We start from the raw sequence: 12500 nt of genomic DNA on the forward strand, positions 1-12500 counted from the left end.
TCATCAAAATACAGATACGAAACAAAATGTCTCAAATTCTGGGATACCAATATCTATAAAAACGATATTTAAAACAACAACAACAACAACAAAAACAACGAATGTCCCAGGCAGTAATCTGGACTCGGCCAAACAGGCCCATGTCAGCACATGAATGTACAGGGATCACAATACAATTAATTTCCTACCAACATGTCCACATGACGCATATCTCCGTGCAGGTAATGATGATGATGATGCAGCGACTTACATCGTTACTGATGTGTGTGTCAGTGTGTGCGTGTGTGCGTGAGTGAGTGCGCGCGCGCGCGCGCGTGTGTGTGCGTGAATAAGATCTGAATCAATTCCAATTGTCACTTAAACTTTAAAGCACTCAAAAAGAAAAAGTGTGTGTGTGTGTGTGTGTGTGTGTGTGTGTGTGTGTGTGTGTGTGTGTGTGTGTGTGTGTGTGTGTGTGTGTGTGTGTGTGTGTGTGTGTGCGTCCATGTGTGTGTGTGTGTGTGTGTGTGCGTCCATGTGTGTGTGTCTGTGTCTGTGTGTCCATGTGTGTCTCTGTGTGTGCGTGCATGTGTGTGTGTGCGTGCGTGAGTGCGTTCGTGCCTGTGTATGTGTGTCTATCTCTGTGTGTGTGCGTGCTTGTGTGCGTTCGTGACTGTATGCGTGCCTGCGCAGCTGAAGTAAGTCTAACAAAGTGATTTCTGAAGTGAAAAAAAAAAATGTTCCAAAAGATGAAATTCCCACTTACTCATAGACCTGCATCAGAGTCTGTGATCTGTACGGCTCTGTGCGGTACATCTCCTCAAAACTGCTATACACTTGCAATCCGCACAGTTCTCTGGAAAAAAAAGAGAGAGATGAACAATGTACACAATAAGTCTTTCATTTGTAAAAACGTCACAAAACACGCCTGGGGCTACCTCCAAATGGGCAGTTGTCTGCTTTTGTTTTGCCGCATCTGATGCAGTTGGCGCACCATGTTTCACCTACGCTCGTTTCGCCTACAGTCTGTGAAGTTCGTCCGTTTCGCCACCGCCTTGTACACAAGATTACGAATACTGTATACATCCAAAAAAAAAATCTTTATTTCGTGTATTAGTGGCATTAACACCTATTAAAATGTACATTTTAAACGTGAATTGCATATGGACATGCCGTTTCCATCAGTCTTTTGTCCGTTTCCAAAGGCATCTTTAATTCTTTTCAGTCATTCGTTTAGTCTGTGAATTCCTGGTGCTCTTCGTGTTCACCAACAGCTTCAGACTGAATGCAGATTCAGTTTTCAATTTCGACTGTCTTCTCGCTAATGCGTATAATTTTATATTCGTAGTGTGTTCAGCTGTACAATCGATAATAAATTTCCGGTCGGATAAATAAAAATGTATTGTATCGGTGCATAAATGTATGTCCTGATTCTGTTTTAGAAGTTGAAGTTAAAAAAAAAAATCTATCAGGAAATGTGCGTATGGTTTCACCTGTTGGCGAAACGAACATGGGTGTGCATAAGAACCGACCCTATTGACTTGATGACGGTAAAGAAGGGGGCTGGTTTTGGAGAACAAAGCACAGACAAAACGCGCGAAGGCGAAGTGTGGCACCCGATGCAAGTCTTCTTTATTTGCATTTTGTATTTGTATTTGTGTTTTTTCTGTGTTTTTTTTTTTTTTTATCACAACAGATTTCTCTGAGTGAAATTCGGGCTGCTCTCCCCAGGGAGAGCGCGTCGCTATAATACAGCGCCACCCTTTTGTTTTTCTTTTTTTTTTTTTCCTGCGTGCAGTTTTATTTGTTTTTCCTATCGAAGTAGATTTTTTCTACAGAATTTTGCCAGGAACAAGGTCTAGTGGAGGGGAAGAAAACATCGGCGGCTGAGCCGTGATTCGAACCAGCGCGCTCAGATTCTCTCGCTTCCTAGGCGGACGCGTTACCTCCAGGTCATCACTCCACGAGATGAGATATGAAGAGATCTCATAAATATTATGAGATGAAAAAGGTAATCTTATCTTCTTATCTCGGCAGTAGCCACAATGTCCCCCCTCAAGACGGAATGAGCAATGTTCACAACAAGGCGTGGACGTTCACTCTGCTACAGTCTCACAGAGTGCAGTGGCGGCCTAAAGTAACGCGTCCGTCTAGGAAGCGAGAGAATCTGAGTGCAGTGGTTCGAATCCCAGTGTTTTCTCCCTCCCCCCGCCCCTCCACTAGACCTTGAGTGGTAGTCTGGACGCTAGTCATTCGGATGAGACGATAAACCGAGGTCTCGTGTGCAGCATGCAGCGCACACGGCAACAAAATTGTTGTACCTGGCAAAATTCTGTGGAAATTTCCACTTCGATAGGAAAACAAATTGAAAAAAAAAACCAAGTGCTGGCAGAAAAAAAAGGGGGTGGGGGGGGTGGGGGGGGGGGTTAGCACTCTCAGTGTAGCGACTCTATGGACAGCAGCCCGAATCTCACACAGAGAAATCTATTGTGACCAAAAACAGTAATGCAATACAATACAGAAAAAGCAATACAATACAGAAAAAAAAGTAATACAATACAATACAATACCATGTAATACAATACAATACGATACAATACTATGCAATACAATTCAATGCAATGCAATACCTAATACAATACAACACAGAACAGTGAAGGGGAAGAAATGTGGACACGGCCCTCATCCCTATCATCACCTATAGTGGAGGTAGGGGGGCAGGCCGTGGTCGCGGCCCCTGTGGATATTGAGGGAGCCCAAGTCCATGCTGACGTTGTGGCGGTCCTCGAACAGACGGTCAGACAGGTCCTGGACCATCCGGAGACTGCTGGCCTGAGCTGGGTCCTGTGGGCAGGGACACAAACCGAAATCCAAATGTCTGTTGCTGCACCAGTAGCAGTGTCATTACTCTCTGTCTCTCTCTCTTTCTCTCTCTCTCTCTGTGTCTCTGTCTCTCCCTCTGTCTCTGTCTCTCTCCCTCTCTCTCTGTCTCTGTCTGTCTGTCTGTCTGTCTGTCTGTCTGTCTGTCTGTCTCTCTCTCTCTCTCAAGCAGCAGCAGTGATAGCAGTCCCGGTAATTGTAGTAGTGGTAGTAGCAGTAGTAGTAGTGGTAGTGATAGTAGCAGCTGTTGTTGCAGCAGTGGTTATATTGCTATATACTACTGTATTATAGTAGTAATAGTAGTCGAAGTAGTAGCAGTACTAGTCTATGATTTGGCCGTTCGGCCTGACGGGCTATGGAAGTAATAAATGAATAGATAGATAAACAAATAAATGAATTCATAAATAATTAAATAAATAAATCCAAACAATGTATATAAAAGGAAGACCTAGCAGCAAAGCAGCAGTAGTAACACGTTAACAACGAGCAACAGCAGTTGTAGAAGTAGTTATTAAAAGCATGTGCAGCAACGTCAAAAACAGTGTGTGTGTGTGTGTGTGTGTGTGTGTGTTTAGGCTACGACTCCGGGCCACCACCACAAACTTAAGATAAAAGTAAACATAAACGAAAGGAATATGCGAAAAAACGTCAAGCGCGCGCGTGCACACACACACACACACACACACACACACACACACACACGTCACGTGCGCGCGTGTCCGCAAGTGCGACCAGGTTACAAACTAAGCCATGCACGTATACACGCTCACACACATGATTACGTTCTCGGCATGAAGAATCTCAAGAGTACATTTGAAGCAAGCATACAAGCAACCGCACACACACACACACACACACACACACACACACACACACACACACACACACACACACACTATGTGTGAGAGCATGCACAAACACTCCGTGCATGTGCGTGCACACACACACACACACACTTGCACACACACTAGCACACCTGCACACACACACACACACACACACACACACACACGCACGCAGAGAGAGACAGAGAGAATAATGACACCGCTAATACTAGTAATAAAAGATTTGCTCGTTGGTGGTTTTTTTGTTTTTGTTTTTGTTTTTTTGTTTGTTTGTTTGTTGTTGGTGGGTTTTTTTTTTTCAAATTACGTGAATCATTCCCGAACACATCTTGCGCAGACCCTGGCCTCCGTGTTGCAGAATGAACTTGGGTCTGTTGAACATGGTAAACAGCCTGACCTGACTGTCCCCCATGGTGAAGAGACTGGGGACCATCGTGTGCCCAAACCTGAAGGCTGCCGTGGCGAAGGCGTTCAGTATGGTGGGGTCCAGTTTGCTGTAAAGGAAAAAAAAAGTTTCGTGTGTGTGTGGGTGGGTGGGTGGGTGTAGTTACTGTAGTGCGTGTGTGAGAGATCAACCGACCAATCAAGCATGATTAATCTATTTGTTTTTGTATTTGTATTTCTTTTTATCACAACATATTTCTCTGTGTGAAATTCGGGCTGCTCTCCCCAGGGAGAGCGCGTCGCTACACTACAGCGCCACCCATTTTGGGGGGTATTCTTTCCTGCGTGCAGTTTTATTTGTTTTTCCTATCGAAGTGGATTTTTCGACAGGATTTTGCCGGGAACAACCCTTTTGTTGCCGTGGGTTCTTTTACATGCGCTAAATGCATGCTGCACACGGGACCTCGGTTTATCGTCTCATCCGAATGACTAACGTCCAGACAACCACTCAAGGCCTAGTGGAGGGGGAGAAAATTACGCGTTACCTCTAGGCCATCACTCCACAGCATCTGTAGTGCGTGTGTGAGAGATCAACCGACCAGTCAAGCATGATTAATCTATGGTCGATGTACACCTACGCATCCTTTAACCAACCCTGTTAATCAGCCTCAATTAGCCAACCTGTTTGGAAAAGTTCATCAAGAATCCACCGCCCGAAAAAAGAAAAAAAAAGGGTGGGGGTGTGGGGGGGAGAAAAACAAATCTTTGTTATTGTAACGGCGTGTATGTGTGAGGCTGTTCTTGAGAGCGTGCGTCCATGTGTAAATACGTTGAATTCATGTGGAAAATGTACGTTTATGTGTATTTGATTGTGCTTTCATATCTGTGAAACTGCATGTTTGTTGCACATCTGTTATGCCTGTGTGTATGTGTGAATGTGTGTCTGCATGTTTTACATTTATTTGCTTATTTATCATCATTGGTTTTTTTAGGGTTTTTTTTTCTCTTTTTTGTTGTTGTTGTTGTTGTTTTTGTTGTTTTTGTTTTGTTTTGTTGTTGTTGTTTTGTTTTTTGTTGTTTTTTTGGGGGGGTGTTTGTTTGTTTGTTTGGTGCACTTAGAGTTGACTTCAAGATTTTGCGCCTTATAAATATTATTATCATTATCATTATTATTACTATTATTTCTGTTATTATTATTTATGTATTTATCTTTTTTTGTTTGTTTTTTTGTTTTCTCAAGGCCTGACTAAGCGCGTTGGGTTACGCTGCTGGTCAGGCATCTGCTTGGCAGATGTGGTGTAGCGTATATGGATTTGACCGAACGCTGGGACGCCTTCTTGAGCTACTGATACTGCACTCAGCCTACGTAAAAGAACCCACTGCAACAAAACAGTTGACACTGGCAAAATTCTGTGGAAAAATCCACTTTGATAGGAAAACAAGTAGGATATACACTTGCAGGAAGAGAAAAAAAAAGAAACAAAAGGGGATATCGCTGCACTGTTGCAACACGCTGTCCTTGGCGACAGTAGCTCGAATTTCACACAGAGAAATCTGTTATAGAGAAATATTAATACAATACAATGCAATGTACTGCGATACAAACAGAAAGTGCCAACCTATTATATCTCCAAACAGAAAACTCGGAGTGCCTACCCGTTATATCTCCAAACAGAAGGCCCTGAGTACCTACCTGTTATATCTCCAAACAGAAGGCCCTACCTGTTATATCTCCAAACAGAATGCCCTACCTGTTATATCTCCAAACAGAATGCCCTACCTGTTATATCTCCAAACAGAAGGCCCTGAGTACCTACCTGTTATATCTCCAAACAGAAGGCCCTGAGTACCTACCTGTTATATCTCCAAACAGAAGGCCCTGAGTACCTACCTGTTATATCTCCAAACAGAAGGCCCTACCTGTTATATCTCCAAACAGAATGCCCTACCTGTTATATCTCCAAACAGAAGGCCCTACCTATTATATCTCCAAACAGAAGGCCCTGAGTACCTACCTGTTATATCTCCAAACAGAAGGCCCTACCTTGTTATATCTCCAAACAGAAGGCCCTGAGTACCTACCTATTATATCTCCAAACAGAATGCCCTGAGTACCTACCTGTTATATCTCTAAACAGAAGGTCCTGAGTACCTACCTATCATATCTCCAAACAGAAGGTCTTGAGTACCTACCTATTATATCTCCAAACAGAAGACCCTGAGTACCCACCTATTATATCTCCAAACAGAAGGCCGTACCTGTTATATCTCCAAACAGAATGCCCTACCTTGTTATATCTCCAAACAGAAGGCCGTACCTGTTATATCTCCAAACAGAATGCCCTACCTTGTTATATCTCCAAACAGAAGGCCCTGAGTACCTACCTATCATATCTCCAAACAGAAGGCCCTGGGTACCTACCTGTTATATCTCCAAACAGAAGGCCCTCAGTTCTTACCTGTTATATCTCCAAACAGAAGGCCCTGAGTACCTACCTGTTATATCTCCAAACAGAAGGCCCAGAGTACCTACCTGTTATATCTTCAAACAGAAGACCCTGAGTACCTACCTGTTATATCTTCAAATATAAGGCCCTGAGTACATACCTATCATATTTCCAAACAGAAGGCCCTGAGTACCTACCTGTTATATCTCCAAACAGAAGGCCCTGAGTACCTACCTGTTATATCTCCAAACAGAAGGCCCTGGGTACCTACCTACCATATCTCCAAACAGAAGGCCCTGGGCACCTACCTACCATATCTCCAAACAGAAGGCCCTGAGTACCTACCTGTTATATCTCCAAACAGAAGGCCCTGAGTACCTACCTGTTATATCTCCAAACAGAAGGCCCTGAGTACCTACCTATCATATCTCCAAACAGAAGGCCCTACCTGTTATATCTCAACAGAATGCCCCGAGTACCTACCTGTTATATCTCCAAACAGAAGGCCCTCAGTACCTACCTGTTATATCTCCAAACAGAAGGCCCTGAGTACCTACCTATCATATCTCCAAACAGAAGGCCCTCAGTACCTACCTATCATATCTCCAAACAGAAGGCCCTCAGTACCTACCTGTTATATCTCCAAACAGAAGGCCCTCAGTACCTACCTGTTATATCTCCAAACAGAAGGCCCTACCTGTTATATCTCCAAACAGAAGGCCCTGAGTTTCCCGGGCTGAGCACGTTCAGCGAGTACGCCCTCATGACGTCAGGACCCAGGATAACTGGCAGCCAATCATGGTAGGTCACGTGCTGCATAATGGCGCCTATCACTCTTCGCGCTTCCTGATAGATCTGAGGAAGAAAAGAACCCAATCTAGATAAGCGAAATAAACAAGCAGACGCACAATTTTACAGCCACTGCAACTGCTGGTTTATGTTGTTGCTCCTCCTACTGACGAAGAAAAAGGGTAGCAGGAAAAGCATATCACTCTTCGCGCTTCCTGGAAGATCTGATGATGGAAAGAAATCACACACACACACACACGCGCGCGCGCGCGCGATTTTTACAGCCACTGCTGCTGTTGGTTGTTGTTGCTACTCCTACAAATGAAGAGTAAGGACAGCAGAAAGAGCAGGTCGAAGAAGAGATAGATGGAGGAAGAAGAAGGGGAGGAGGAAGAGGATGACGAATAGGAAGACGACGAATATGAAGAAGAAGAAGAGGAGAAAAACAATGAAAACCAATTCAGTGAATGACCACAAACTGCTGTCCTGTCATTCATCAGGGATGGGGCTGTCAATGCCAGGCCACGATGAAGCTGACAAGATGAAACCTCGCAGGAGAAGATTATGGAGGAGACAGCAGAAGGAGTACAAGATGAAGATGAAGGGTAGGGCATTAGGTTTCTGAAGAGGAGAAGGGAGAAGAAGATGGCGATGATTTTGGTGACAGTGGTTTCGGTGATGGTGGTGGTGCTGCTGTTAACGAAGATGATGGTAATGATAATGATAATAGTAATGTAGCCGGTTGGGCAGGGTTCTCTCACCACGTCAGCACCAGTTTTCGTCAAGGCTTTATTGAGGACAAGACGGGGAACATATCGGGACTTGGGTAAAGGGAACAGGAGAGTTAAAGGGCAAGGGACTGTCCTCGTGAAAGGAGGGAAATAAATAAGTAAATGATTACCCTGTGGACAAAACAACAAAGTCCTCGTAAGCAAGCGTACAGTAATGTCTATCTACGTTCATTCACTCATTCACTCCAAACATCACTTTACCAAATATTTCACATGAATCTACAATTGTTACAAACGTGTGATAAGACTAAACTATCCCATTAATTGAAATGAGCAATTGCTTCCCGATTCGAAATTGTCTAAAGATATTTATATAAATCCTAGAAACTTCAAAACGTAAGTTGAGGTTACATTTCAGTTAAGATTAACTCGGTTATTCGAAATAATTGCAAATCCGTTCAAATGCATAACATCTAAACTCAAAGTAAACTGACAGAATAATATCTATAAGGAAATACAAATAGCATTTACATTTTGGTATCAATTTCTCAATGCTAGAAATGCTTACTGTAAAGTATGATATATTTCACTCGCCCTATCAGGTTGACAGAGGCCCGCACACACACTGCTGTTGCCTGTTCTCTTTTTAAGCTAACTGAGAACTGATGATATTGGTTCTACAAGGAAAGGGTAGGAGAACTCACTTCGTAAAAACATATCAAGATGCAGCACATCGACCCTACATGATTATTATTTTGCACGTGAAGTTATGATGCTAAAGCTAACACGGGTCATAAACGTGCACTCTCTCTCTCTCTCTCTCTCTCTCTCTCTCTCTCTCTCTCTCTCTCTCTTTCTGCGGGGCAAAGAGAACAATTTCACCCTGTTACAGTAATAACAATAATAATAATTGGAAGAAGGAGGAGAAGAAGAAGGAAACAACAACAACAACAATAACAACAACAACGATCAATCTTCACCACCATAAGTTATACATAATAAAAGTATTCATCAAGCACTAAATCTTGTACAGAGACGAAGTAAAGCACACCAGTCATTCACACTCATGCACTGCTATGATTCAGATGAATATATATATATATATATATATATGATGATGATGACGCCGACTGTGATGATGACGATGATGACGTCACCCTTTCATCGCTCCATCGCGGGTTGAGCCGGGCCAGTTTGAGAGCCATCTCGTTGTGATAGCGATGGAAAACGATGTGCAGGGCCATCAAGGCTGCATGTTCGTTCGCCCGTTTCTCTCCTGCACGCGAGTGAATGAATGAATGAATAATATGGATACTCACGCCTATCCTCGGTCGGAGACCAAGCTTTACAAAACAGTACGCTTTACGAGTGGATTGTCGAGGTAACCAATTATCTTGTTAAGCTGGCTATTGCTTAGATTAAGTATCACATTCTAGCCACAGGGAAGGGGTAGAGGAGATGAGCAGCATGTGAGCAACCAAGCGAAAGTCTGACATTCTAGCCACAGGAAAGGGGTAGAACGAAAGAAGAGGAGCAAGTGAACAGCCAAACAAACGCCGGAACCTGTGGACAAAATACTACACGAAAAAAGGAAATGGGGCGTGGGGAGGGGGGTGGGGAGAGGGGTGGATCGGGTGTGGGGGGGAGAAAGAGAAGGAGGAGGGAATGATACTAAACAAGTGAATGACCATATATTGCACGTGTTTCATCAGAGATGCAGTTGTGGACGTTAAGTCACCCCCACACTAGGACAACTAAAAAAAAAAAAAAAAAAGAAAGATGAGGAAGAGAAAGTGGAATAGAAGGATATTCATGATGACGACGATGATGATGTCGATGACGACAATGACAAAGACTATAATGACAACGACGGCAACAGAAGCCATCACGAAAGAGGAGGAAGAAATAGATGATAATGATAATAATAAAATGTCCCAACCTGCCATGAAGCAATAATCCCCTGCCTCCTCCTTGACACACGTGGAGTTGGTGTCCTCAGGCAACATATTGTTCTGAACCACCTTCAGCAGACCTGAGACAACATGATACATGTATTGTATTGTATTGTATTGTGCTGTGCTGTGCTGTGCTGTATTATTTCCAAATATAGTAGACTGAGCAACACGCTAGACGCCACGTTCCTGGCATCAGAGATCTTTTCCCACCCCTCTTGCGGCCAATCAGTGGCAGCCTCTGTGTGTGTGTGTGTGTGTGTGTGTGTGTGATCTGCGGTACGGAAGAAGAGTGTGTATGATGTGTGTTTATTATTTGATGGTTTATTTGTTTACATATTTATATCATTATCATTATTAGTATTCATATTATTATCACTGCTTTATTTTTTGTTTGTTTATTCATTTATTTATTTATTTATTTTGTCTTGTTTCATTTCTAATTCTTTCCCTAAAAGCCCGACAAAGCGCGTTGAGTTAGGTTATGCCTCTGGTCAGGCATTTGCTTAGCAGATGTGGTGTAGCGTATGTGGATTTATCCAAACACAGTGACGCCTCCTTCAGCAACTGAAATGAACTGAACTGAACTGAACTCTGTGTATGCGTGCCTGTAAATGTGCGCGCGCGTACGTGCGTGCAAGCGTGTGTGTGTGCGTGCATGCGTGCGCGCGCGTGCGTGTGTGTGTGTGTGTTTGCCTGCGTGTGTCTGTGAGTACTTTCGGCATGTGGGGTTCTCACCGTTGCGGTACACCCTCAGCCCATCAGCTCTCTTCAGGGTGGAGCCATAGACCTGGGAGGCGTCAATCCAGGCTGTTAGCATGTTCAGCTGCTGCCGTATCTCCTTAGGTGCGTCTGCAAGCATTCACACTCACACACACACACACACACACACACACACACACACACACACACACACACACACACACACGAATGCACGTGTACCGACGCGTGTGCACGTACTGGTGCATGCTGTGTTGATATCACCTTCCACCTTCACCTATCCCGTAGTCTTGTGGACCGTTGGGGCGCCACAGGTGATCTGGCAACCAGCATCCTCCAATCCTCTCGGATGTGTTGATATAGACTTGGGCAAAAACGAATATATATTACATACATTCTAGCGCAAACATATTCATGCACGTTTTCACTGATGTACAAATAAGCGAGCGTGCGCGAATTAAACACACGCACGTACACTAGTAAACAAACACACGTTCCCACGCACGTACGCACGAGCGCAAAGTCATTAATTACGCGTATTTACACATTTCTATTTATATTCGCAAATCTATCTGTATGCATATTATTATTTTGCTCAGTTGTATTAACAACACACATAGCGCATGAACAGACAGACCGCATGCACGCACGCACGCATGCACACACACACACACACACACACACACATACAGAGAGAGAGAGACAGACAGACACAGACACACAGACAGACAGACAGACACACACACACACACACACACACACACACACACACGCACGCACGCACGCACGCACGCACGCACACAGAAGACACCAAACACTCACTGCGGTCACAGTCTCGTTTTCGCTTGGCTGCAACGGAGCGGGCAAAATTCATACAGGAGTAAGTGAAGTGCCGATCTTGAGGGGGGATGTAAATGGGGTTACACCGTCCTCTGACAGATAGATAAATAGATATGTAGATATAAATGCACAAAATATTCACAGGAGTTAGTTAGATAGATAGACAGACAGATAGATAGATAGGCAGACAGACAGACAGGCAGACAGACAGACAGGTAGATAGATAGATAGACAGGTAGATATATATTAGAATGATAGTCAGATGGGCGGGTGGTTGGCTGGGAACAGATCGGCAGGAAGGTGGGTAGACATGCAGGCAGAATGAGAGAGAGAGCGACAGAGAGAGAGAGCCACACACAGCCACACAGACACAGACACACACACACACACACACACACACACACACACACACACACACACACAGAGGAGAGAGAGAGAGAGAGACGGAGGAGTGAGAGAGAAAGAGAGAGAGACGGAGGAGAGAGAGAGAGGGAGAGAGACGGAGGAGAGACAGACAGACAGTCAGACAGAGACGGAGGAGATAGTGACAGACAGACAGACAGACAGAGAAATGACAGACAAACAGACAATCAGACAGAGAAGGAGACAAAGAAAAAGAAAGAGAAACGAAAAATAAGAGAAATAAGAGAAACAAAAAGCATGAACACAAGAAAAACATTAAATTCAACACTAAATCGAAAATAAAGAATTGAATAAATGAACCACTAACACGATCACACACACACACACACACACACACACACACACACACACACACACACACACACACACACTCAATATATACTTCTTCCCTGCATCATCCATTCGATTTCTAACTACTGTTTTTTTCCCACCCTTTACACACTGCACCCTCTGCATGTTTTTCACAGTAATCGAGTTAGACCTCTCCAGTCGTCTTTTTATGTCAGCAAC

The 12500-nt window shown here is 43.9% G+C and overlaps 1 protein-coding gene across 1 annotated transcript in view; it reads right to left on the reverse strand.

The window, feature by feature from the left end:
- Positions 1–12500, reverse strand: part of LOC143277229 (peroxidasin homolog pxn-1-like) — a 19355-nt gene that overhangs the window by 5838 nt on the left and 1017 nt on the right. Inside the window, exons 2-9 of the mRNA XM_076582020.1 lie at positions 11550–11659; positions 10746–10859; positions 9995–10087; positions 9213–9331; positions 7233–7390; positions 4012–4198; positions 2678–2823; positions 746–835 (exon numbers count right to left, since the gene is read on the reverse strand). Of these exons, the coding sequence (XP_076438135.1) occupies positions 746–835; positions 2678–2823; positions 4012–4198; positions 7233–7390; positions 9213–9331; positions 9995–10087; positions 10746–10859; positions 11550–11601 (959 nt within the window). The 5' untranslated portion in view covers positions 11602–11659. The remainder of the gene's footprint in view (positions 1–745; positions 836–2677; positions 2824–4011; positions 4199–7232; positions 7391–9212; positions 9332–9994; positions 10088–10745; positions 10860–11549; positions 11660–12500) is intronic.

Source organism: Babylonia areolata, chromosome 2 (assembly GCF_041734735.1).
Source record: "Babylonia areolata isolate BAREFJ2019XMU chromosome 2, ASM4173473v1, whole genome shotgun sequence".
NCBI classification, from domain to species: Eukaryota; Metazoa; Mollusca; class Gastropoda; order Neogastropoda; family Buccinidae; genus Babylonia; species Babylonia areolata.